Source organism: Protomyctophum bolini (assembly GCF_963924005.1).
Source record: "Protomyctophum bolini genome assembly, chromosome: 8".
Taxonomy (NCBI): domain Eukaryota; kingdom Metazoa; phylum Chordata; class Actinopteri; order Myctophiformes; family Myctophidae; genus Protomyctophum; species Protomyctophum bolini.
The window spans coordinates 7433339-7457742 of record NC_137869.1 but is presented as its reverse complement, the minus strand read 5'-3'; the positions used below and the strand labels follow the sequence as shown (position 1 = coordinate 7457742).

The window sequence follows — 24404 nt, the reverse complement described above, 5'->3', positions numbered from 1 at the left end:
GGGTGGGATATATTCCTCAGCCAAGTAGGAAAGTCTGTGAAAGATTTCACGTAAATTGCACGCTGTGTTCATGATTTGAGGCATTTTTTTCAAAACGGGCCAATCCTGCCAACTTTGAAAGCCAGAAGGACACAGTCCCACACACACGGACAGTCACACACGGACACAGTCCCACACACACGGACAGAGTGCAAAACATACTCTCTCCCCATGCCTTCGGCCTGCTGGAGACAAATACTGAAAATGTAATGATGCTGTTTAGGTATTATCATTCTGAACCTGTGTTGCTGCTGTTCTACTTAACTGTATACAACAACCGGTTGGGCCATTAACCTTTGCTTTTATGACATTTATTCTGATACCATTCATGTTTATGGAAGATGCCTCTAAACATGTTTTCTATTTGCTAGTTTTGAACCATTTTAAATACTCTTTCAGCTTAAAAATAATCAATAGCCAAAAATAGGCGATCTACGAACACACACACCTGTGCTGACCACCACAGCCTTGACCAGCTCTCCGGTGTAGAAGCGAGTCTGGATGACGTGCGTTCCACAGAACAGAGTGTGTCTCTTGTGCCCTTCAGTGTTATAGAGCTGGTCCCCCTCGGAGTCTGAACCCTTATCCGCCAGGGACGGGTTGGGAAGATTGGTCTTTGTGACGGGAACACTCTCACCTGCAGCGAGGAGAGAGGAGGACGGGGGAGGAGAGAGGAGGACGGGGGAGGAGAGAGGAGGACGGGGGAAGAGAGATTGTGTTACACAGTATTAATAGTGCAGTCGGAGAGGAGAGTCTGGAATGTCAATGAAAAGACGATAGAGCAAAGGATGGTGGGTGGCATAGATAAAAAGCTGGACTCAACAAGCATGCATGTAGTGTAGTCTCCTGTTTGGGACTCATGGCCGTGCAAATGCTGATACAGATTAGCGGACTGTGGTAAGTGTGTGCGCTTTGGCAGATAACCAACCAGGTGCTTTTGTCCCCTAAAAAAAAACATTTAGTGAAATCCGCCAGAGTATAGCTACTAGGCGGGAAACGTTGGCTTCTGACTTGTACGGAATGTGCAAACAAACACAGGTTCAAAATGTGCTAAATAAAACGTCACTTTTGGAGCATGTGTGTGGATACGTGTGGGGACCACACACACACACACACACACACACACACACACACACACACTTTGACTTTCCCTTTGTCCCATCCTGCAGTCCCCCTATAGCAGCCATCTGGAACACGGCAATGTAATGTAATCTGGCCCAGGCCAGTACAGTACAGGAGGGAAGGAACTCTGCCTTGTTTTTTATTTTAGGAACAGTCCAGATTAATACAATTTTGTGATAAACAGTTTCACCCCAATAGCAGCTTTTCAGTGCTTTCTGCCAACTCTATTCATATTTTTAATTCACAATTTTAATGCCAATAGAAAAATCCGTGATATACACACTATATCTCATTTACACGGGGCAATCCTATAGTATTAGAGACCCAGTCCTGATATTGTCGGTAACTTCACCATTATGCCGATTTTGACCGAATAGAGCGAATCTGGCGATTTTCCGGTTAAACAGAACATTAACATCCGCTAGCTTTCTGCACTGTGTTACACAGTCATCTGTCCGGGATGCTATGCGATCATCGTTTATTTTAATATCCAAGTCAAATTAAGCTCTAATCAAGTATTTCACGCAGCTATGCACATAAAGACCACGCGCGTGTGTGCGCGACCGTGCACGTGAGGATTTCGGCCGTTTTTTGGCTGTTAACCAAACTAGCCAAAAGTTGCTACATTATGCTACATTAAGCCCCCAATTATAGGGAATAAAACAATTACGTCAATTCTGTCAACGGTAGGTTTGGATTAATTAATTCAGTCCGTCAAATCCATCAACGGTAGTTCAAGGTTAACAGTGAGTGATTTTTACTTTACTACCGTATGTAGTGAAAGACACAGTGGAAGAGGAGACAGGGCCGCTGAGCTGACCTGTGAGCATGCTCTCTTTACTATCGTATGTAGTGAAAGACACAGTGGAAGAGGAGACAGGGCCGCTGAGCTGACCTGTGAGCATGCTCTCTTTACTACCGTATGTAGTGAAAGACACAGTGGAAGAGGAGACAGGGCCGTTGAGCTGACCTGTGAGCATGCTCTACTGCCGTATGTAGTGAAAGACACAGTGGAAGAGGAGACAGACCGTATGTAGTGAAAGACACAGTGGAAGAGGAGACAGACCGTATGTAGTGAAAGACACAGTGGAAGAGGAGACAGACCGTATGTAGTGAAAGACACAGTGGAAGAGGAGACAGACCGTATGTAGTGAAAGACACAGTGGAAGAGGAGACAGGACCGTATGTAGTGAAAGACACAGTGGAAGAGGAGACAGGACCGTATGTAGTGAAAGACACAGTGGAAGAGGAGACAGACCGTATGTAGTGAAAGACACAGTGGAAGAGGAGACAGACCGTATGTAGTGAAAGACACAGTGGAAGAGGAGACAGGACCGTATGTAGTGAAAGACACAGTGGAAGAGGAGACAGACCGTATGTAGTGAAAGACACAGTGGAAGAGGAGACAGACCGTATGTAGTGAAAGACACAGTGGAAGAGGAGACAGACCGTATGTAGTGAAAGACACAGTGGAAGAGGAGACAGGGCCGCTGAGCTGACCTGTGAGCATGCTCTACTACCGTATGTAGTGAAAGACACAGTGGAAGAGGAGACAGGGCTGCTGAGCTCACCTGTGAGCATGCTCTCGTTGACGATGCAGGTGCCGCTGACCAGCACGGCGTCGCAAGGCATGATGGTCCCGTTGCTGGGTATGACCATGACGTCACCCGGGACCAGGTCTGTGGACATGGCCTCTTCGATCTCTGTGGGGCAAAGGAAGGGCAAGGTCAAGGTAAAGCAGGGGTTCACAAACCTTTTCATGTCAAGGACCCCCACATTGACACCAATTGGACCACGGACCCCCATTTGAAAAGATATGCCAGGGACCCCCGTAAGAGAAGATTTTTACGGCTCTAGCAATGATTCTCAACCCGTTTTAATTTCAAGGACCCCCAGTTTGATGTGCATATTTGTCTACAGACCCCCATTTATATTGTAAAATCAATGTTAAATTAACTCTGAGAGTGTACAAATGGTTCCGTTTGTACACTTTCAGAGTTACAGACCCATAAGGGTCCATTTGGTTCCACACTACCATTTAGCTGGGGACCCCCTGTAACTCCCTCAAGGACCCCTAGGGGTCCCCGGACCCCACTTTGGGAACCAAAGAGGTAAAGAATCAGGGGACAGGTGGAGAAAGAAAAGAGAGTGTTGAAACAAAGATGGGAACCAGAGAAGGGAGGGGGGAAAGTGTGGGATGCCCAACGGAACCACACAAGAACAATCAAGCAGGGTGGAAGCAGAGCCATAGAGTAAGACAGAGTTACGCAAACTCCGTTCACTTCATGGGGCCGGTCTAATGGCTGCTCTTCTACATAGACTTCTTCACTGTATCCCTTTTTGAAGGCTTCAAATCGGGACAACGGGAAGTTTACGGAATGCATTGCAGTCTATGGGCTCGCGTGAGTACATGAACCACGTGACCAGGCTGTTTTCTAGGAATAGATGGCTCTGGGTGTGGGTGGAAGGACGGCGTTAGGAGGGGGAGAGGGAGGGAGAAGAGGTATTTTGTGCGTCAGAGCCCCGGAATCTTGTTCAGCACATCACTCATTACTCACGCCTCTCCGAGCTGTGAGAGAAAGAGCTGAGGCATCATATGCATGCACACCAAACACACAGAGGACAACATTGTCCCGCACAGAAAAACACACTTTTAACCCATTCTGACCTGAGATCAGATTCACACGAGGTTTCCACTGGACACACACTGGTCTGATGAACCCATTCTGACCTGAGATCAGATTCTAAAAAATGTCAGTCGTTCTTCGATTTTTCAAAAATAGCAGACCTACAAGCTCGTAGCGCGCCACTCGGTGGCGCGCTATGAGCTTGTAGATCTGCTATTTTTCAATAGCTAAAGCATAGCATGATGCTGACACCAAAATGGGTTCCCGTTCAGAATGGGTTAATATGCTTCACAGACACACAAGTGATTGTAAATCATGCTGTGTCCCGTCATAGCAGCAAACTACGTAGCCAGCCAGACAAGGGGCAATCTGAGAACCCATCGGCAAATAAAGGAGAAACAGTGCACCGTTTGACGTTGGTCAACAGTCTCGAGAGCCTAGACAAGGGGTGACTGTGCAAGTATTGCTTTAAGTTACACTGTCGTGACAGTCATTTCTTGGTATATTTCAGTTATTTGTCATATCTGCCCTGTGCACTTTTTCATTACGAAGCCTAAAAGGCAAACTTTATAAAATGTTCCAATTCCCAACGCCGAAAACACAATTAAATCGTTCATTTATTTATTTGACAGGGACAAAGCTCATTAATCAACATGTCAGTTTTCACCTCAATGTAAATGTGCCAGAGTTAGCCAAAGCTAGATTTAATCTGTAGTCCCTGGGCAGGCTTTAAAAAAAATTAATGATAAAAGAAAGTGTATAGTGTATATAGTGTGCCAGCACACAACACCATTCGTTGATGCCATGTGTGCATAATTATGTGCCAGCATCCAACACAATTTACAATTTACAATTTAGGCATTTAGCAGACGCTCTTAATCCAGAGCGACTTACATTAAGCAAGAACAAAAGCATGGGAATACATCACATAAAAACATTCATCATGAAACATGCGTAAGCTAAGAAAGTAACAGTGGAATATCTATATAATGAAATGTATACGTATAAACTTTACATATATACTACTATGCTATACATATGTACTATGGCGTGCTATGACTATATACAATGCAATTCTAGTGCTGTCTACATAACATGCTATAAGTCTGTTTCAAATGCTATCTAAGTCTACAGAAGTGCTATCTAGGGTAGAGTAAGTGCTATGGGCCATGATGGAGTCTGAAAAGGTGGGTTTTCAGACTACGGTGGAAGATTGGGAGTGATGCTGCAGTTCTGACTGCCATGGGAAGTGCATTCCACAGTTTTGGAGCCAGAAGGGAGAAGAGTTTGGGACGTGTGGAGCGTTGTCCCGGCGTTTTTAGTGAGGGTACTTCCAGCTTCCCTGCGTTAGCTGATCTGAGTGCGCGGGAGGGTTTGTCCATACAAAAACACAATACAATACAGATAAAAGAAAGACAGAGTGTGTAGTGTGCCAGCACACAACACCATGCGTTGATGCCATGTGTAATCGCAATCTTATTGTGTCAATAATCGTCACCTTAACCCATTCTGACCTGAGATCAGATTCATACGAGGTTTCCACTGGGACACACACTGGTCTGATTAGCACATTCTGACCTGAGATAAGATTCTAAAAATGTCAGTCGTTCTTTCGATTTAAAAAAAATAGCAGACCTACAAGCTCGTAGCGCGCCACTCGGTGGCGCGCTATGAGCTTGTTGATCTGCTATTTTTCAATAGCTAAAGCATAACATAGTGCTAACACAAAAATGGGTTCCCGGCCAGAATGGGTTAAGTGTGTAATCGTGACGGCCCTATGGAGCGCCACACTCAATAATATAGTGTCTTGCTCCCAGTTAAAATAGTCCCTAAGCACAGACATTCCACAAATACATTGAAAATGATGGAGTAGAAAAAGACAAACCGTTGTTGGCTCGGCATACGGACACGCGGACAATACTGTGAGCTGCCACCATGTCATGAAGCATGATATATTGCTGCAGAGAGAGAGAGACAGAGAGACAGAGAGGAGACTGGGTCAAACTTCTGGAAAATAATTCAATAAATAAATGAATTTTCCTCAAGTGTGTGAGAATCTGCACGCTTTCTCTGCCTCAATTCAATTCAAAAGAGCTTTATTGGCATGAGAAAACGTACGTTTACATTGCCAAAAGCAGAAGACAATCCAAATAAAACAATGTATTTACTATTTACAAATAAATATTGGATATAAATATAGGAATTAAATAAAGAGCTGCTAACAGAGCCGTGTTACATTAACACTTTAGAACATCTTGTGAAACTATAAAAAGATTGTGCATTTTCTGTCAGAGATAGTTATACAATATACATCCATATAGGAGACGTTAGCTTTATACTTTTGATAAACGGTGTACACACACTGGTTTGAATTCCTTAAGGTGCTTGTATCCCATTTGACATCCTTCTCCTGTCACAGCAGCTCACAAATCTCGCTGCTGTGTTTGCACATTGTTGTACTTCACCCGACAGATATGGGAGTTTATATGTCATTAGTCATGTTTTCAAACTCTCCATCTTTGTCCACCACCGTACAGTATGTGATTATAATGTGCGGGTGAGGAGGAAGGAAATTGGGCCTCTTCACTTCCTTCTCAGGTCTTAACAAATTATAACATTTGGTGAATAATTAGGTGATTCAAAAGCTTTGAATAAAGTTAAAGTAAAACTGCTTCTTCTGCTATGTTGCGACGCGTGCGTGCGTGCGTACGTATGCACGAGTGCGTCAGAGAGAGAGAGAGAGAGAGAGAGAGAGAGAGAGAGAGAGAGAGAGAGAGAGTGAGAGTTTGGGGGCGAACTAATGAACCCAGGGGCAACAGACCATGCAGATGGGTCTTTATGCTGAGCTGAATGGACCTGGATTAGACTGGGTGTGGGGCGGGGTAGCATGGTGGACGGTTTAGACCCGCTTGGCTCAGCTTGAACTGGCTTGGACTGGTCTTCACCGAGTAACAGTTTTACAGAGAAGAGCAGAATCATGGCAAAGGGGACCAGACAAAAGGCATTGTAGTAGTTGTAGTTTGGTTCACCTTTTCTTAGGACACACACCAGCTGGCTGGGGTGGGGGGGGGGGGGGGGGGTGTTTATGATACATTTACAAATACTACAGAATTATACAACCCAAGTCTGCTATCAATAGCTTCAGACTTGTTCCTGGACGGTATAGGTCAAGGTAGGTAGCAGTGAGGTGTGGGTTGACTTATAACCCTGCAAGCTGGGTGGGTTTGGATAAGGTACTATAAATAAAATATAAACACACTAAAGACACTTTGTGTTTTAGTGTTGAGGCTTCAAATTCAGTGGCAACAGTACTACTGTAGCTTTCGTTTACAACTCTACTAATGGTGTACAGAGAGGTAGCAATGGATATGACCGACATTGACCGTACCTTTTTAATGGTGTACAGAGAGGTAGCTATGGATATGACCGACATGAAGACGATGGCACAGGCGTAGTAGTAATACTCATCGGCGCTCCACAGGATCACACTGAAGAGCTGGAAGATGTAGAAGGGATTGAGGACCTGCAGAAGAGAGAGAGAAGAGCAGTGATGATACCAGTAAAATTCATAAAGATGTCTTGTTGCCAGTCCACCGTACATAAAAAGGTTATCTTTGAAAAACAAAGAAGGGTCCCGCACACTGTCAGAAAATGTTGCTCTTTATTCAACGTTTCGGTCTATTCGACCTTCATCAGGACAGACAATGAAGGTCGAATAGACCGAAACGTTGAATAAAGAGCAACATTTTTGGCAAGTTTCTGACAGTGTGCGGGACCCTTCTTTGTTTTTCAAAGATAATCTTTTTAAGTATGTTTTATTGCCCTACGCACCTGTCACTAGCCTTCTGAGGTGTGTAGCCTTTTGCTAAAAAAAAAGAGTCCACCGTACACAAGTTTTTTTATTTATTTTTTGGTGGGGGGGGGGGGGGGGGGGGGGGACGCAGCAGTGTGCATTGTGCAAGGACCTTTAGATTGTTTATTTGCAGTCGCACTGCAGCAGAACTTCAAGAAAAACATAATATCTTTATGAGTGGATTATCAGATACGAGAGGCATGACGTGGAACAACGAGCCAATTTCACACTCTCTGTATCAGTCATTTATCATTTTTATGTATTTATTAGCATTATTAGTCCGGACTCTGGACTGGCCCAGTCGCCTATAAAAAAACTCCCCTCTCTCTCTCTCTCTCTCTCTCTCTCCCCCCCCCCCCCCCCCTCCTCCTCCTCTCCTCTCTCTCTCATTAGCAGGCAACAGTGCAGCACTGTCTCTCTCTCTCTGTTTCTGGCACAACAACGCCTGTACTGGTACTCATTAACCAACACATAGGTGAACACAGACATTGCTGTTCCTTGGAGTGGTTGCACCACTCAAAAATGGCTCTACCTGTGTCAATGCCGAGATCAGAGTTGTTGTAGTTCTCTCCATTTTTCAGTCAGAGAAGAGACATGTGAAACTCATCATTTATACGGCACAGTAAAAAATAAAATCACACCCGTGTGAACTGAGTGGTGCAACTCCCCCCTCTCCCCCCCTCAGTGCAGCACTGTCTCTCTCTCTGTTTCTGGCACAACAGCGCCCCTACTGGTGCTCATACTGGTGCTCATTAACCAACACATAGGTGAACAACACATAGGTGAACACGGAGGACATTGCTGTTCCTTGGAGTGGGGCGACTGTGGCTCAATAGGTAGAGCAGGTCGTCCAATGATCCATGGGTCGGCGGTTCGAATCCCGGCTCCTCCTGTCTACATGTCGAAGTGTCCTTGGGCAAGACACTGAACCCCAGATTGCTCCCGATGTGCTGGTTGGTACCTTGCATGGCTTCCGCCGCAATCGGTGTATGAATGTGTGTGTGAATGGGTGAATGTAATGCACAATCTATGTAAAGCGCCTTGGATAAAGGCGCTATAAAAATGCACCATTTACCATTTTGCACCACTCAAAAAGGTGTCGTCATTAGCATATATTCATTCTCCTGCAGCCAATGAGCGAATGTGAAAAGTAGCAGTAACGACAGAATAAAGGAATAGAAGGTGGATCAGCTTCCCCTCAGGGTGTTGGAGATGCTGTTCATAGAAGACACTTCAATCCGACTGACTGGCGGACATTGTCTGTCTGTCTGTCTGTCTGTCTGACTGAAAAAAGCACTTGTTTTAGTAACACGTGCACATGGGAGTCTATAATGGACCATCAACGTACTTGACTGCACCTGTGGTTTCTCTTCGTCATGTGTACTTATGTCATAGTGGCACGGGTGTACACCTGCTGTGGTTTCTCTTCGTCATGTGTACTTATGTCATAGTGGCACGGGTGTACACCTGCTGTGGTTTCTCTTTGTCATGTGTACTTATGTCATATAGTGGCACGGGCGTACGTACACGTACAATTCTGTCATGTGTTTTCCTTTCCAGAAACTGTCTACATACAATGCTACTTACGACCACAGTATGAGTTCTCAATGATTCATATAATCCTCACTTGCCCCACACTGAGCTGTGCAGCTTCACGGTCGGTGAGTTGACAAAGTGCAGTACTTGACCATAAAAACCTCCCGGCATGATGCCCACTTGAACTGCTCGGTGATGAGACACATTCCAGTTCTTAGCGTTGCCGTTTTCCCACAATGCAAGTTGAAACATTAAAGAGCAAACTAGCTTCTAATTATAGGGTTTAAATTCCAGAGAAACAGCTGAGTGCGTGGTGTCGTGCAGGGAGCCCCACCTCTTTGATAAGCAGCTTGAAAACGGAAGGCACTTTCACTGCAATCTCATTCACTCCAAAGAACAGTCTCCTGTCAAGGGTCAGACAGAGAGGAGAGTCATTTACACACACGGGTCAAAGGTCACATTTCACACAAACCATCAGATGGAACGCGGCGCTCAGTGAAGGTAAAGACCTTCACATTTATAAAGTGTGTGTTATAAACATATATTAAAGAAATGCGGTGTTGAAGAAGTCATGCAAACTGTGATCCAAAATAAATATTTATATACAGGTCAACTCATGAAAACTATCGTTGTGAAGGCAACTGTTCTAAACGGTCAACCGGCACCGTACAAAGCATTAGCTGTGGTGGTGTTACTGTACTGTGTATTAGTTCTGGTGGTGTTACTGTACTGTGTATTAGTACTGGTGGTGTTACTGTACTGTGTATTAGTACTGGTGGTGTTACCTGTACTGTGTATTAGTACTGGTGGTGTTACCTGTACTCCTGTTGGTTGCTGGAGAGCCCTGTGCTGTGCTCCGAGTGGAGCCCGGAGCAACTTAACTCCCGGTCCTCCAAGCCTCTGAGATCACAAAGACAAATCCATGTTATATGGACTTTTTGCCAATTTCCAACCCGTACCAAATTCTACCTCTCATTCTGCCCCCCAACTTTGACGAAATTGACAATTATAAACCCCCATGTTTATCAATTGGTTGTTCAGCAGGGCTCCATACTGGACCCAATTCTGTACAGAGAGTACGATACATTAATATTCGATTTTTCTAAAATAGCAGACCTACAAGCTCGTAGCGCGCCACTCGGTGGCGTGCTATGAGCTTGTAGATCTTCTATTTTTCAATAGCTAAAGCATAACATAATGCTAACACCAGAAGGGGTTCCCGCCCCAAAATGGGTTAAAAGCATGTTGATGAATGGGTTATTCTTTACTCATGGTATAACTGAAGAGGTCAATTTATGTAGATGTACAGCAGGATATTATCATCTCTAAGGACAGACTACATATTGTCTCAGAATACAGATATTTAGTACAACATAGATTCACCAGCTTACTTTTAATAACTTACAGGAGTTCTTACTGTATGGTGTGTGTGTGTGTGTGATATGAAATGTGAGCTTAACATAATCACAGTAATCCTTAATCATATTCCATCATATTCAAACAAATCACTATTTTATTAGATATTATATTGATATTATAGCTATTTTCTCCAGCTCCCTGTGGTGCATGAACCCCCCACCACTATTGTGTGGGGTGGGTCTATGACGGACCCGCCACGCACAATTGTGGTGGTCCCCAGGTTGCTCTTATAGTCAGGATGGTGGTCCCCTGGGTCAAAATCTGTTGAAAACCCCTGCTGTACAGCCTTAAAACCACTGTAATCATTGTAGAAACAAGCACTTGAAAAAAACCTGAGACAAGAAGCCATTCCTTTTTCAACTTCCAAATTCTAAAGCAGTGTTAAATCTTCTTAGCAGTGGAAACCTCAAATACAAAATTGTCTGCCTAGTTTATGAGATTATGCATGGTTTATCTCCCCCTGCTCTGTCTGGTTGCATGAACCTCACATTTAACACAAAGAGCTGTACATGGGAGGACCGCACAATCCAACTACAAAAAAAAACTACAAAAGAAAAACTACTTTTGAAGGTTTTGGTAGAATCTGCCTCAGGTCTTAAAGGGTTATGAGCAGGGGTGCACACAAGCAGTGTCAAAACGTTTGGTGTGCGGTAGATCAAAGGCATGGAGGCGCATTTGCGCACCAGCTGAGAGACAGGGATTTAGAGAATGCTGACAGGCATTCAAAAGCAACTCACGTCCTGTAAGTAGACTTGGAAATAAAACTAGTGTTGACTAATCATTACAAGTGGCTCTTATTTTGATGTGGCAGTTTCTGCACAGAAAGTCCGTTTCACTTGTAAACAAGCTACGATGGATGAGCTGTCCAAGTGCTAGTCGCTAAACCACGTTAGCGACCATGTTTTCAATATGAAAACTGTCACTTAGACAATGTAGGTTACACACGCTGGGATTGAGAGTATGATCATCAGTGTTCTATCTGTACTGTCAGTCTCTGAGGTGAGAGTATTGATCATCAGTGTTCTATCTGTACTGTCAGTCTCTGAGGTGAGAGTATGATCATCAGTGTTCTATCTGTACTGTCAGTCTCTGAGGTGAGAGTATGATCATCAGTGTTCTATCTGTACTGTCAGTCTCTGAGGTGAAAGTACAGTACGCTGGAGGAGAGGCAGCAGAACGAACGATGCGGAGACGGTGAAGTGTGAAGGTGTCAGCAGACGACAGAGTGCTTACGTTAGAACTTCAAAGTTCTGCAGGTTGTCGTTCCAGTAGTACGTTGTGCTGTGGAGCGTAAAATAACGGATCTGAGGAGAGGACAGGTGAGGGGGGGGGGGGGGAGACATGGGAACAGACATGGGGAGAGGACGGAGGAGAGGGTGGGAGAGAGAGAGCGAGAGAGAGAGAGGCAGAGATGGAGAGAAACAATAACATTTGTCATCAAAGAGACCTGAGAAGAGAAACTCTGGATTGAAATGGAGAATGTCCAAGAGAGAGAGAGAGAGAGAGAGAGAGAGGAGAGAGAGAGAGAGAGAGAGGGAGGGAGGAATGTCTAAGAGAGTTTGTGTGTTAAGAAAGTATGAGACAGTGTGTGTGTGTGTGTGTGTGTGTGTGTGTGTGTGTGTGTGTGTGTGTGTGTGTGTGTGTGTGTGTGTGTGTGTGTGTGTGTGTGTGTGTGATTCAGACCTGTGTGGGCTGGTAATCGGCGTAGCGCCTGATGAGGTCCTGAGCGGGACTGCCGTCCGTGGGGTGGGGGGTGTATCCGTTGGCCAGGGAGGGGGAGGCCGAGGTGGGGGAGGAGGGGAGGGAGGTGGTCTGGGTCTCCAGGCTGTGGTACGGGTCCCTCCCAGGGGCCAGCATCACTCGCACCTTGGCCAGGAACCAGCGTCGGAACTCGTCCTGGTCACACAGACACACAGACCGTGTGTTACACATGCAATGAATCACTAATGCAAACTGACATTCTTGTTTAGGGTGTTGTAGTGTGTCTGCCTCTCGGTCCAGAATTCTCTTCACGGTCACGGGAACACACATGTGTGTGTGTGCACACACGCTCACACGCACGCACCCACACACACACACACACACACACACACACACACACACACACACACACACGCACAGGGCGCTACTGCACAAATGTCAAGTTGTTTGTACAAGCATGGTTGCATGTGAGCCTGTGTCCGTCTGGCTGTCGGCCTGGCTGTGCCGGAAATGTATTTTCTGCGCTGATACAATCAATTGGTTGTATTCGCTCACATGTACTCTGTGGCATGTGAGAATGAGGTTAGCAAATAAAACCCCTGGGCTGCATGTGGGACATTTGCTTGGAGGCATCAAAAGGCCAACTTATATTGTGAAAACAATAATCACTGTTTTGTGGAACAGGTATTACTTTGTTGCACGGCTATTTTGAACACATGACACCGTCATACAACATGGTATACTATAAATCATCAACAGCACACGTGAGTATACAGCAAACTCACAAAATGGATCCTGCCAGGATGAGGATTTAGACAATGGTTTTCATATGACGGTTAGCATGTTTTGGTTTTGTGGGCCTTTTTCCTGCTTTTTATTATATCCCATTTTGACCCGAGATCAGATTCTATGCTATATTGGGAGTGGATGCTAAACTATGACTTCAGTTCTTTCAGTCCCATCATACGACAAAAACAACAACCACGTCAACAATGGTCAAATAATACGCTAGTGAGATCATGAGACATGGTGTCAATTGGAGTACAGTTCATATTGACGGGGTTGAATGTGGATGTCAATAATATTCTATTCCATTAGCCTCGGGGACTGCAGGCGTTTTGTAAAAAAAAAAAAAAAAGCCTGGGCGAACGAGCCAGGAAATGTGGCATAGGAGTGGGAGTAAACCTTGAATTTCACTAACCAATAACAGTGCAGAGGGGCGTCGCTCAAGATTTGAGTGGATCGGTGAACCAATGGATAGGATCTTTGCAGGCGAAATTTTAATCTGCTCCTCTAGACCAGAAATCACACTGGGCTGGGCCAGGCTAGTATTCTATCGACACCTGTACCATTCCTTACTCATATTAACCCATTTTGGGCGGGAACCCCTTTTGGTGTTAGCATTATGTTATGCTTTAGCCATTGAAAAAATAGCAGCAATGTATTTTCTTATGATTAGTTTACATTTCAACCCTAAAATCATATAAATCAAGTATAAGAACCCGTAAAATGTCCCAGAGCCTGATTTGTGTACCTCACTGTGCAACGGAAATAACTGAGCTAAATATGCCATCTTTGAAACATCGAATGACAAGAGTATAAGTTAAGCATAACTTTCTACCTTTTTCTATCCTCACACACACACACACACACACACACACAGAGAGAGAGAGAGATAGAGGACTCACGGTGGAGCGCAGCAGCACCACCTGGGCGTCCCGGGCGGTACTGCGGCAGCAGGTGGACTTCACACACCACTCGGGCATCCAGTACAGCAGCAGCAGCAGGAAGCCCCCCGTGAACAGAACCCCCAGGCCCACCAGCGCCAGACGCCAGCGGCACAGACGGTAACTCTGCAGCTCCTGGAGGACGGGACGGGAGGGGAGGGGGAGGGGAGGGGAGGGGAGGGGAGGGGAGGGGAGGGGAGGGGAGAGGAGGGGAGGGGAGAGGAGGTGAGGTCGGTGGGGTTTGACTTCGAGGCAGTTCCATGGCAAAAGCAAGTAAAAGTGATCGTAAAATAGCGATTATGACATATTATAACTTGTGTTTTTATTATTATTATAACACAGAGAGACGCAACTGGTACCAGACCACTGGTCCAGAGTGACTTACCATCTCATCCTCCTCTCCCTTGTTGAGAACCTTCATGTCTTCTCGTTCCATGCTGCAGACCGTTTAGCCACGCCCCTCTGTCCAGTCACTGGAAAGGAAAGGAAAGGTACTGTGTTTACCCAGGGTAACTGGACTAATCTCAATAACTTGTTTACAGCCAGGCCCTGCTCATAGAACATTTCATGGTAGAGGTTCAATGCCTTGTCCAAGGGCACTTCAGCGGTGGTCATTTTAACGTGCCGGTCCGGGATACGAACTAGTGACCTTCCGATATCAAGACCGCTCCGCAAACCGTTCGGCCACCGCTGCCTCGAACGACACAAGACAAACAACACACCATATCAGACCAGAGAGCACAGACGACGACAACATTATCACCCACATACAGTAACAGTACACTACAGTCTATTTCACGGTCAATAACAACACGTTGTCTGCATGTCAAACAATAATCCACACCGTCATACCGTTTACTAGTACAGCCTAATCATCACACGGTCAAATCCTCATCGTCAATTTAGTTAAATCAACACTGAGGATTTTACTGTGTATATATATATATAGGCGTTGAAGGGGACAAAGTTGTCTAATCTTTGGACAGGTGTGACTGGGTGGGATCCCTGACAAGAAGCTATGTGTTATTGGGCAATAACACGCATTACGGCATTACAGATAGCAAACTGCTTCAAACTGCATAATATCTCAAGCAGAGAGCGCTCTACGCTGCCTGGAGGAGGCCAGTGGGAGTACCGACTGCGTCCCTCAAGTAAACGCTGGATGACCTAGAGAAAGAGGAATAATTTATGTTTCAACAGGTTCCTAGAAGGCAGCGAGGAGGGCGATGCCCTGGTGACATTCCTAGGAAACATTTGAATAGACATTTTGAAGCGGGTGGTGGAGCACTAATTTAAGCTTCTGGGCTTTGCAGACACATTATGTAGATTTTAATTACATGAATGTTTATGTTTTGCTTCTTATTGTAGGCCACTGCAGGGGTTAATACAAAACATATACACAAAAACAGTAAAAAAAAAAAAGGTTTGAAACACCAGAGGCCTCAATAACATAGTTAAGAAGTATTATTACATGCAATAGGTGGCCGTGTGACATAGCATTTATGCAGGAGAACAAGCTATTGGCACAAGAATCCCAGAAACATTGTAATGATTGGGTGGTTTGGTGGGGACTGCGTGTGGCAGTAGCAAGAGCAGAGGGGTGCAACATTAGTTAATAAGCAATTATAATATAAATGTCTGATTCTGTGTTCACACTAAGCGGCAACAAAGCTACAAAAAGACCAAGCGTGGCCAGCTACATTGCTGCTCAAACGCCACTGAAATGTCACTCAAGCCACACTGCATAGATAAAGTGAAAAGGGGAGAGTTAACTAGTACTGGTGACTGGTTGGTTACCACTAGTACCAGTTATGAAAAGGTTTTCTTCTTTTCACACAATGGAGAAGTAAGTGTTGGGAGAGAGTGTGGCAAATTGTGAAACAAAAACATATGATTGATTGACACTTCACTGCGTCATTGTCACTGAAAGTTGAAGCCAACTCAACTTTTTTCTGTAAAAATGTCACACCAGTCACGCAGCAACTACCTTAGCTTAACCCCTTTTGGTGTTAGCATTATGTTATGCTTTAGCTATTGAAAAATGTGGCGCGCTACAAGCTTGTAGGTCTGCTATTTTTGAAAATCGAATAACGACTGGCATAGAAACATAGCTTTTTCAGAAAACTGTCAATGGGTTAATGTTAGACAAATGACTTGTAGCCGGTTGCTTTGTCATCTCTAGTGTCAACGCTGCATGAGAGTGTGGATGAAGCAGGGAGAATTCAGTGGATTCTTTGTGAAATCAAGGGTAACAGAACTATACTGGCAAATGTGTATATGCTCGAAATATATTAATATGGAATAACAAACTAGTACCAAGGCCAGTGGACAGAGGATGGTTGTTTTAACATTATGGTTTTGTTCTCAGGTATTATGGCATAGAGGAAACCGGAAAAACTTTGGTGAAGGTTTAAGCAGGAAATTAAGCGTTTCAATATTGACCTCCGGTGAGGGGCAGCTTTACCAACCCTGATCATCTTACATCATCACGATATCATAACATAACATGCATATGCCGATTTGCTCAGTGACAGACAAAACAAACATTAAACTCTGTTCATTGTTAATTAAACTCTGTTCATTGTTAATGGCATTTAATGTTTGTGACAAAACAAATATTAAACTCTGTCCATTGTCAATGGTGTTTTTTTTATGTTTGTCTAGGAAAGACAAACATTAAACCTGTATATAGAAGGGGCTAGCGCCCTTCAAAAATGGGGGGAGTATTAAATGGTAGTACAGTGTTACAGTATTATGATTATTATGAAGTATGGAGCACAGCAATGTGTAATTATAGCTCAGTGGTCCATTTGGCCGGCCAAGGCCAATACCCAAATACAAGCGTGACAGTACAGCCAACAGCTGTTTGACCTCGCTGGCCTGCACCTGAGACTATGTTAATAATAATGAATTGCATTTTTATAGCGCTTTTCCAAGTGCTCAAAGCGCTTTACAATGGTTCATTCATTCAGACATTGGGAGGTGAAGCGGCGAACAGTCGACTCCAGCGACTCCAGCGACCTCACTTCCCACATTCACACACCAATGGTGGCAAGCTTACACCGACCGACTCATTGGAGACAATGTAGGGTTCAGTGTCTTGCCCAAGGACACTTCGACATGTGGACAGGAGGAGGAGCCGGGATTCGAACCACCGACCCAGGGATCATTGGACGACCTGCTCTACCTCCTGAGCCACAGCCGCCACTGTTACTTTCCCGTGCGCGCATGCGTGTGTGCGTGCACACCACACACCTTATAGTTTGAAAGTACTGATGGACAGCTGAGAGAAGGGGAGAGGGAGCTCACTGCATATAGGGTAACGCCAACATCTGATGACTCAGTTATTCAGCTGCTGCTAGCACAACTGGTGTGTGTGTGTGTGTGTGTGTGTGTGTGTGTGTGTGTGTGTGTGTGTGTGTGTGTGTGTGTGTGTGTGTGTGTGTGTGTGTGTGAACTTGACATATAAGTCAAAAGGTTAACAGCCAGAAATGAGGTATCAGTTACGGTTTAGACCAGGGGTCCTTGAGGGAGTTCCAGGGGGTCCCCAGCTAAATGAACGGGTCCATTTGTACCCTCTCAGAGTTAATTAACATTGATTTTACAATATAAATTGGGGTCCCGATTCCCAGATAGAAATGACATTAAATGGGGGGTCTGTAGACCAATATGCATGTCAAACTGGGGGTCCTTGAGAATCACTTCCAGAACCGTAAGGAAAAACCGTAAAAAAAAAAAAAAAAACGTAAAGAAAATCTTCTCGTATGGGGGTCCCTGGCATATCTCTTAAAATGGGGGTCTGCGGGCTAATTAGTGTCAATTTGGGGGTCCTTGACATAAAAAAGTTTGACACATGCAGATGAAACTATGCAGAATTTTATTAATTCTTTATAGAGGGTATGCACAATTGCACATGCATAAAGTGAGTGGCAAATCGAGTGGCAAAGTTAGTGGAAAAGTGAGTTTAACGTTGTTTAATATAATGTAATTTAATGCAATCAGATAGGACTTTTGTGTTTACTTTGGATATAAGGTCTGTCAAGGCCAGAAAGTAGTATTTTGCCAGGCACTCAGGCGTTCCGCATAACTTCCAGGTATGATGATGTCACGCGCATAGTATACCCACTATTAATTTAACCATGTAGCCATTGAGACTACTGAAAATAATAACAATCTCTTCTTCAGTTCAGCCCAGACGTAGAAAACAACAACATAAACTCTATGGATAAAAAAGAAACCAAAAGAAAAAACGGAAAACCCACAAGAATGCATAAAACTACAATTACGCTCACATAAAAAGGCAAATGCAGCCAGGCAGGCAGTAGGCCAACAGCAGGGCTGCTGGGGACAAGCCTATAGATCTATGTTAAACAAAGCAGCTCTTTATCAAGTATTTTCTGAAGTATATTGTCTGTCTTTGCTTTAAAAACCCGCTAGGATAACTCTAATGTTCAGTAAATGATAAACATTGACTCCACATATACTCATTGACCCTCCTCACATCACTGGAAGGAAAACCAGCTAGCTAACTGAAATGTAGCGCACAGACTGGCGACTAAGGGAATGCAACTACAACGAATTTAAAGAGTATGCCTCCGTGAGGCCATGGTCCGTGGTCACCAGGCGATGCATGCAGCCGTTTGTGATCGTGGCACCCTCTCTATGCATGGGAAAGTAAAAGCAGTCGATGGTGCGCTCTATAGAAGCCCTGCAGCATACGATGCCAATTTTCATTATGCTTGTTGGATGTTACATTCATGACATATTTGATCAGGTAATTCATGCATCTCCCATCAGAAGTACCAGCTCTGGTAATGTGACAAATCTGACAATAAAGACACCTTTACACAAACCCCTTCATGCAATGCACACCCTGAGCCTCACTCACCAAAAGCAGAGTACACCATGCAATGCACCACAAACCTGCTCATCAGGAGCAGTTAAGGCTTCAGTGTCTCATCCAAGGACATTTCAGAGGAACTTTCCGACACCGCTCTACCTCCCGAGAGCCACTGCCACCCCAAAGCTAACGATCAATTATCTAACCATCACGACCAACCACTACCGTACGAGTGGAATTACATTACCTCGCTAATGTTACGATAAAATCGCTGAATAATCCCTCGCGTTCATATTTTGAACGAGAGGCAGGTCAGAAGTCAGAAATGAAGAGCTTTAGTATATCCATCCGGTCAAAACCACGGAGAGCTCCCTAGATTAGCAGATACGAGGCATTCTTTCTGATCCGTATACAGGGAAGTGAACGACAAAGCATGTGCGCAAGGAGCAAGGAGCTTGGAGGCAAACTAAAACATATATTTAAAAAAATCTGAATATTTTTCTCTCGTTTGATATCAATGAAAAAGTGGTTGCACCACTTGCTGAATGTTTTCCGTCACTTCCTGACCTGGAGTGACCAATTGTCCAGGTGGTCAGATGATGTCAGAAATAAATCTCTCAATCCTGCAATGCTTTGGGACGCTGACTGGGTTCCCACCCAAGCAGGAAACATCCTAGGCAGTTGTCATGCCGACCCAACTGTGGGTGGCACAGAGTAGAGGCAGTAGGTGGGTGGTGTGATGGGTTCATGGGCGTTGTGCCACACAGAGTGGGTGTGAAATAACAAAACAGAGCGTTTGTGCCCAGCGGGACGCCCTGACCTGATACTCTTTGTACTTTTTGGTGGATTTGGGTGTCACTGGATCTAGATGCTGCTGAGAGTTTGTACTGCAAGCCTAGAGGCGCTTGCTGACGATGGGCATATTTTATTAATGGATTAAAAAGGCCCGGGCCCTCAAGGTGTTAAAGATAGGAGCACTAGCAAAAACTACTAAAATAAAATGGTGAATAAGTAGTAGTACTATGTGGTAGAACACCACCACTGGGGAATTAAGCAATATCCTGGGGCCAGAACTTAAAATGAACTCTCCTTGCCTGTGTCTGTCCTTCTTCCATCCGTCTTTTCACTGAGACTGTGTAAAGTGAGGGGGCACTCTCATCATCATACATCACATTCCATGCTCAGCCAATCAAATCATAATAACTGTCATTCCGGCCAATCACTTCTGCACTTTTCTGCCCTCACTTTTATCTTCAATATGTACGCTCAGCCAATCAAATCATTGCTATGGGGTGATCAGCCAGCCAGTCATCAGCCAATGTTTGTGTTCACACAAAACCTCACAGCTGGACATAGGAGGAATACATTTTACTTACTAACAAAAGAATGCTGGAATGGTCGCTCTGGATTAAGAGCGTCTGCTAAATGCCTAAATTGTAATGGCAGCAAAGTAGCGCCCAGCGCCATCTCTGCTCCGTTGTGTCAATGAGTAAACTGTCTCCACGCTACTATAGCACCATGAGCTACTGTCAGCTCACAGCTCTGTGTCCAGATGGCAGGGGGAGAGGAGCACTTGTTCTGATTAACTTTTGCTCTCACCACAACAGTTATTTGCACTCACACAAATGCTCCCTACTTTGAGGTCCAAAACTGTCACAATTTCGAGCCGTGAATGTTTGTAGACAAAAAACACACGTAAACAGAGCCGTGGTTTGGTTTGCAACATACTTTCAGGCATAAATTAAAATAAATGCACTCATGTTTATTTCCACAGTCGGCCGGCAAAGTTAGTTAAATGGGTGAAAGTGTAGTTTAGGTGTGCTTTGTTCTCCATCGGTGTATGTGTGTATACCGCACGGGTTGCCCCGTGACAGGATCACTGAACTACGCTCAGAGGACAGTATTATATAACATTCGACATTCCACAAATGCCGATTGGTCAACTGATAGCGATAGGTCAGAAATTGGGTTAGCAAGAAAACTTCAGGTTGAACCATTGGTTCTCACAGTTATGACGACACTGACGACAGTGGTTCATTTCATAGCAGGGTGGTATATCAACTATGGTAACTACACTAACCTGCTCCAACGAGGTTATGTTCAAGACAACAGATAAATGCATAAAAGCGCTGCATACTGACCAATAAGTTATCTTGGAAAAACCATTTGCAGAAGATCCCGTGGACCCCGAGAGGGTGGAGCCGGGCACATTTTTGAGACCAGCAAAACGCTTTGGCATTCCTGACAATTTTGATATGAAAGGAAAAGTCTAAGATTCTCAGAGGGAGTTATCTGGGTCAGCTTCTGGAGCTGGTTGTTGGCTGCCAGTCAGCAAAATCAAAGCCATTTCATTGTGCTCTTGTTATATATATACCATTACCTACTACAGCATGATCATCTTACTAAAGAGACTGATTGAAGCACTAACACCTTGTACTTGCAGTCTTGCACTTATGATAGTATAACGCTGACGAAGGCTATACGCCGAAACGAGTATGTTGTGCTGTCTGCTTTGCAGCATACTGTGAAACGAGTATGTTGTGCTGTCTGCTTTGCAGCATACTGTGAAACGAGTATGTTGTGCTGTCTGCTTTGCAGCATACTGTGAAACGAGTATGTTGTGCTGTCTGCTTTGCAGCATACTGTGCCAATATAAAATAATAAAAAGTGCCTTAAACCAAATGACATGTCCGTGAGTGCTGGTATTCTCTCCTTCGAGAATTTCTTGTAAAGTTAACTGTCCTCGACCGCGCACCCGGCGAGACTGAGAAACTAAGACATTGGAGTGGTGCGGGGCGTCCTTGCTTTAAAATTGCACTTAAGATATGACAAGTACGAGCCAACGTACTGCTGCTTTGAATTATGGTTTTACCGTATTAAATATTTTGCCCCCCAGTCCATTTTACACTGCTGTGGTTGCAGCTGAAAGAATAAGGCTGACCGTGAGCAACCTTGTTGTTGCTGAAGAAGCTCACCAAGTCAAACCTGGTCGAAACCTGGTCTGTTGACCCACCATCCTGTCTACCATGAGGATCTAGAGCTCTGTGTGTGGTTAGCTCTGCATTGTGGTTAGCTCTGCGGTGTGGTTATCTCTGCGGTGTGGTTAGCTCTGCGGTGTGGTTAGCTCTGCGGTGTGGTTATCTCCGCAGTCGCACCAGTGTGTCTACACACTGCACCTTGGGTTGACTCCCACCCCGTCAGTACTTTTCCCAGATTGCATTTTTGGTCAAAACAAACTTTATACAATGGCCCACGACAAAGAAAACGATGATCGTGGTTACAAAATGTATTTTCCGTGTGTTTTTTTGACCGTGGGTTTTTAGAATAAGATGAAAACACTGGAAAAACACTGGCATATATAATTATTTAAAAAATGAATTAATACCGGAATATTGACAATCAAATTATCACCCAGAATTATTTTTCCAACCGAGGGCTGGCAAAATGTAAGACAGATCTGAAAAAGAGCCTGGTCGGCTCAAAGAGTTAGCGCTGAAGTAATCATACATTTTGGAGCGTCAATAAGGTGTGCGGACTCTTAAAAAGTAACATGCTCTGTAGTAGTCGACCCTGTAAACCCTGAGCTCACACAAGAACACACACCTCTGGCGACTGGCTTCTGTCATGGCCCATGGCCCCCAAAACTAAACTACTAAGAACACACAGAACAGAATAAATTACAGAGAGAGAGAGAGAGGGGGAGGGGGGGGGAGAGAGAGAGAGAGAGAGAGAGAGAGAGAGAGAGAGAGAGAGAGAGAGAGAGAGAGAGAGGGAGGGAGAGAGAGAGAGGCCGAGAGGGAGACATTTTTTGGCAGGACATGCTGTCAGATCAACAATGGAGCGACATGAGTTGGGGACAGACGGGATGGGGTGCGGGGATAACGAGAGCAAGAGAAGGGGAGACAGAAATTTAAGTCAAGAAAGAAAGAAGCACAGAGAAACAAAAAGATATGGATTGGCCAGAGTGCTTTGCCCCTGCCAAGCGCCAAGTGGCGTGTCAAGGTGTCATGGCCAAGGGCAGGGCAACCCCTGCATCTCCCCTCCTCCCTGTACCACCAGACAACCCCCCGCCTGCACAGATCTTATCAAGCCAGTTTCCCTGGCACACAGCAGCATGTTTTGCTTGGGACCAAACCCTTCCTAGTATTTTACTGTAGGAGCTCCCCACCCCACTCCTCCTCCTCCTCCTCCTCCTCCCCCCAGGCCAGTGGGCGCTATAGACACTGGGCGCAGGGCGGGCGACCAAGCCCTGCGCCACTTCCACACGCTCTGCCATGACTGGAAATGCCGGGGTGAGTGCATCATACGTACAAACAACACTTCATAACAACTTTGTCCTGCTCGATTGACTCAGAATATGGACATAATGTGAATAGACTGGCCTCAAACAATGGCCTCAAAGGATGAATGCGATGCAGTCGCTGAAAAAGCTCAGGCCAAGTTACATAGGCGGTTATGTCAGGATCACCTAGTAGTCAGATAACACTTTTTAACCTCGTATGCCCTTCTGGGAGTCCACAATTACAGAGGCTCCCAAGAGAGACATATATTACCCAGTCTGTTACTCCAATGCTAAATAAGTTACCATTTAACCAGGAACTGGAAAAGAAAGAGTTTATGCTTTAAGTGAGGTAAAGTGCAACATCAGATCAGATAGCACTATGCAATAGTATACAACTAACATCAGATAGTACTATGCAATAGTATGCAACTATGCATACATGACTGGAGTCGAAGATTACATACATCAATCAAAACAGTATAATCTGAGTATTGGTTGTCGGCTCTCAGCTTCCCATCATGCACCTGTGCAGTGTGAAGCTTCTAAACAGACATATGGAGCCTAAACAGACAGAGGGACACACATTGCTGTTCATTGGAGTGGCTGCACCACTCAAAAGAACTGGGGGACATAGGACCTGGGAACATCATAGGCATGACCCAGAACGAATGCAGTTAATAGGCTCTGTTCTCCAGGCGTCCTTACCTTCAGAGTCTGGGCCGCGATACCCCAGGCGGTCCTCCTCCCCTCGGTCAGCGCACTCTCTCACCACACCAACCTGGACCCCTGGTAAACACATTACACACACCCCACCCATTAGGGACACGTCCGTCAGGCCTGGGAAACATTCACAGGCATGGAATGTGGGTAAACTCCTAAGCAGCTCTGGATAGGAGAGAACTGAAGGCCTGTCACAATTATGTTACATAATGAAAATCGCCAAATAGCAATTATTTGATTAAGCTATTAAGCTATTACTTTGCATAATCCCCAGAATAGTCTTCATGTTGAAAAATGTTTATACATTTTCAAACATCGGCCTCAGTCATTTCTTTATACATACAGTACTAAGTAGGGATGTCCCGATCACCTTTATTTTGACTTTGAGTATCTGCCCATACCGATTTTTACAGATCCAATATTTATATTTTTATAGAATATATATCATGATAATATTCAGGGCCCGGGGGGCACCAAGTGCTATTTAATATATATTTATAACTCTTAGTTATAAATATCTAATTGTGACAGTAGGTCG

The 24404-nt window shown here is 44.8% G+C and overlaps 1 protein-coding gene across 3 annotated transcripts in view; it reads right to left on the bottom strand.

Annotated features, from left to right (window-relative positions):
- The window catches only part of atp13a3 (ATPase 13A3), a 68674-nt gene that overhangs the window by 31200 nt on the left and 13070 nt on the right, over nucleotides 1-24404 (bottom strand). For all 3 annotated transcript variants that reach the window (XR_013964539.1, XM_080770943.1, XM_080770944.1), the window contains exons 2-12: nucleotides 23852-23932; nucleotides 14410-14497; nucleotides 13986-14159; nucleotides 12280-12492; nucleotides 11830-11900; nucleotides 9994-10077; nucleotides 9512-9581; nucleotides 7177-7311; nucleotides 5674-5746; nucleotides 2733-2864; nucleotides 488-676 (exon numbers count right to left, since the gene is read on the bottom strand). Coding sequence is in view for 2 of the 3 variants with exons in the window: in XM_080770943.1 (XP_080627069.1) it covers nucleotides 488-676; nucleotides 2733-2864; nucleotides 5674-5746; nucleotides 7177-7311; nucleotides 9512-9581; nucleotides 9994-10077; nucleotides 11830-11900; nucleotides 12280-12492; nucleotides 13986-14159; nucleotides 14410-14460 (1192 nt within the window). In the remaining variant the exon portion in view is untranslated. The remainder of the gene's footprint in view (nucleotides 1-487; nucleotides 677-2732; nucleotides 2865-5673; nucleotides 5747-7176; nucleotides 7312-9511; nucleotides 9582-9993; nucleotides 10078-11829; nucleotides 11901-12279; nucleotides 12493-13985; nucleotides 14160-14409; nucleotides 14498-23851; nucleotides 23933-24404) is intronic.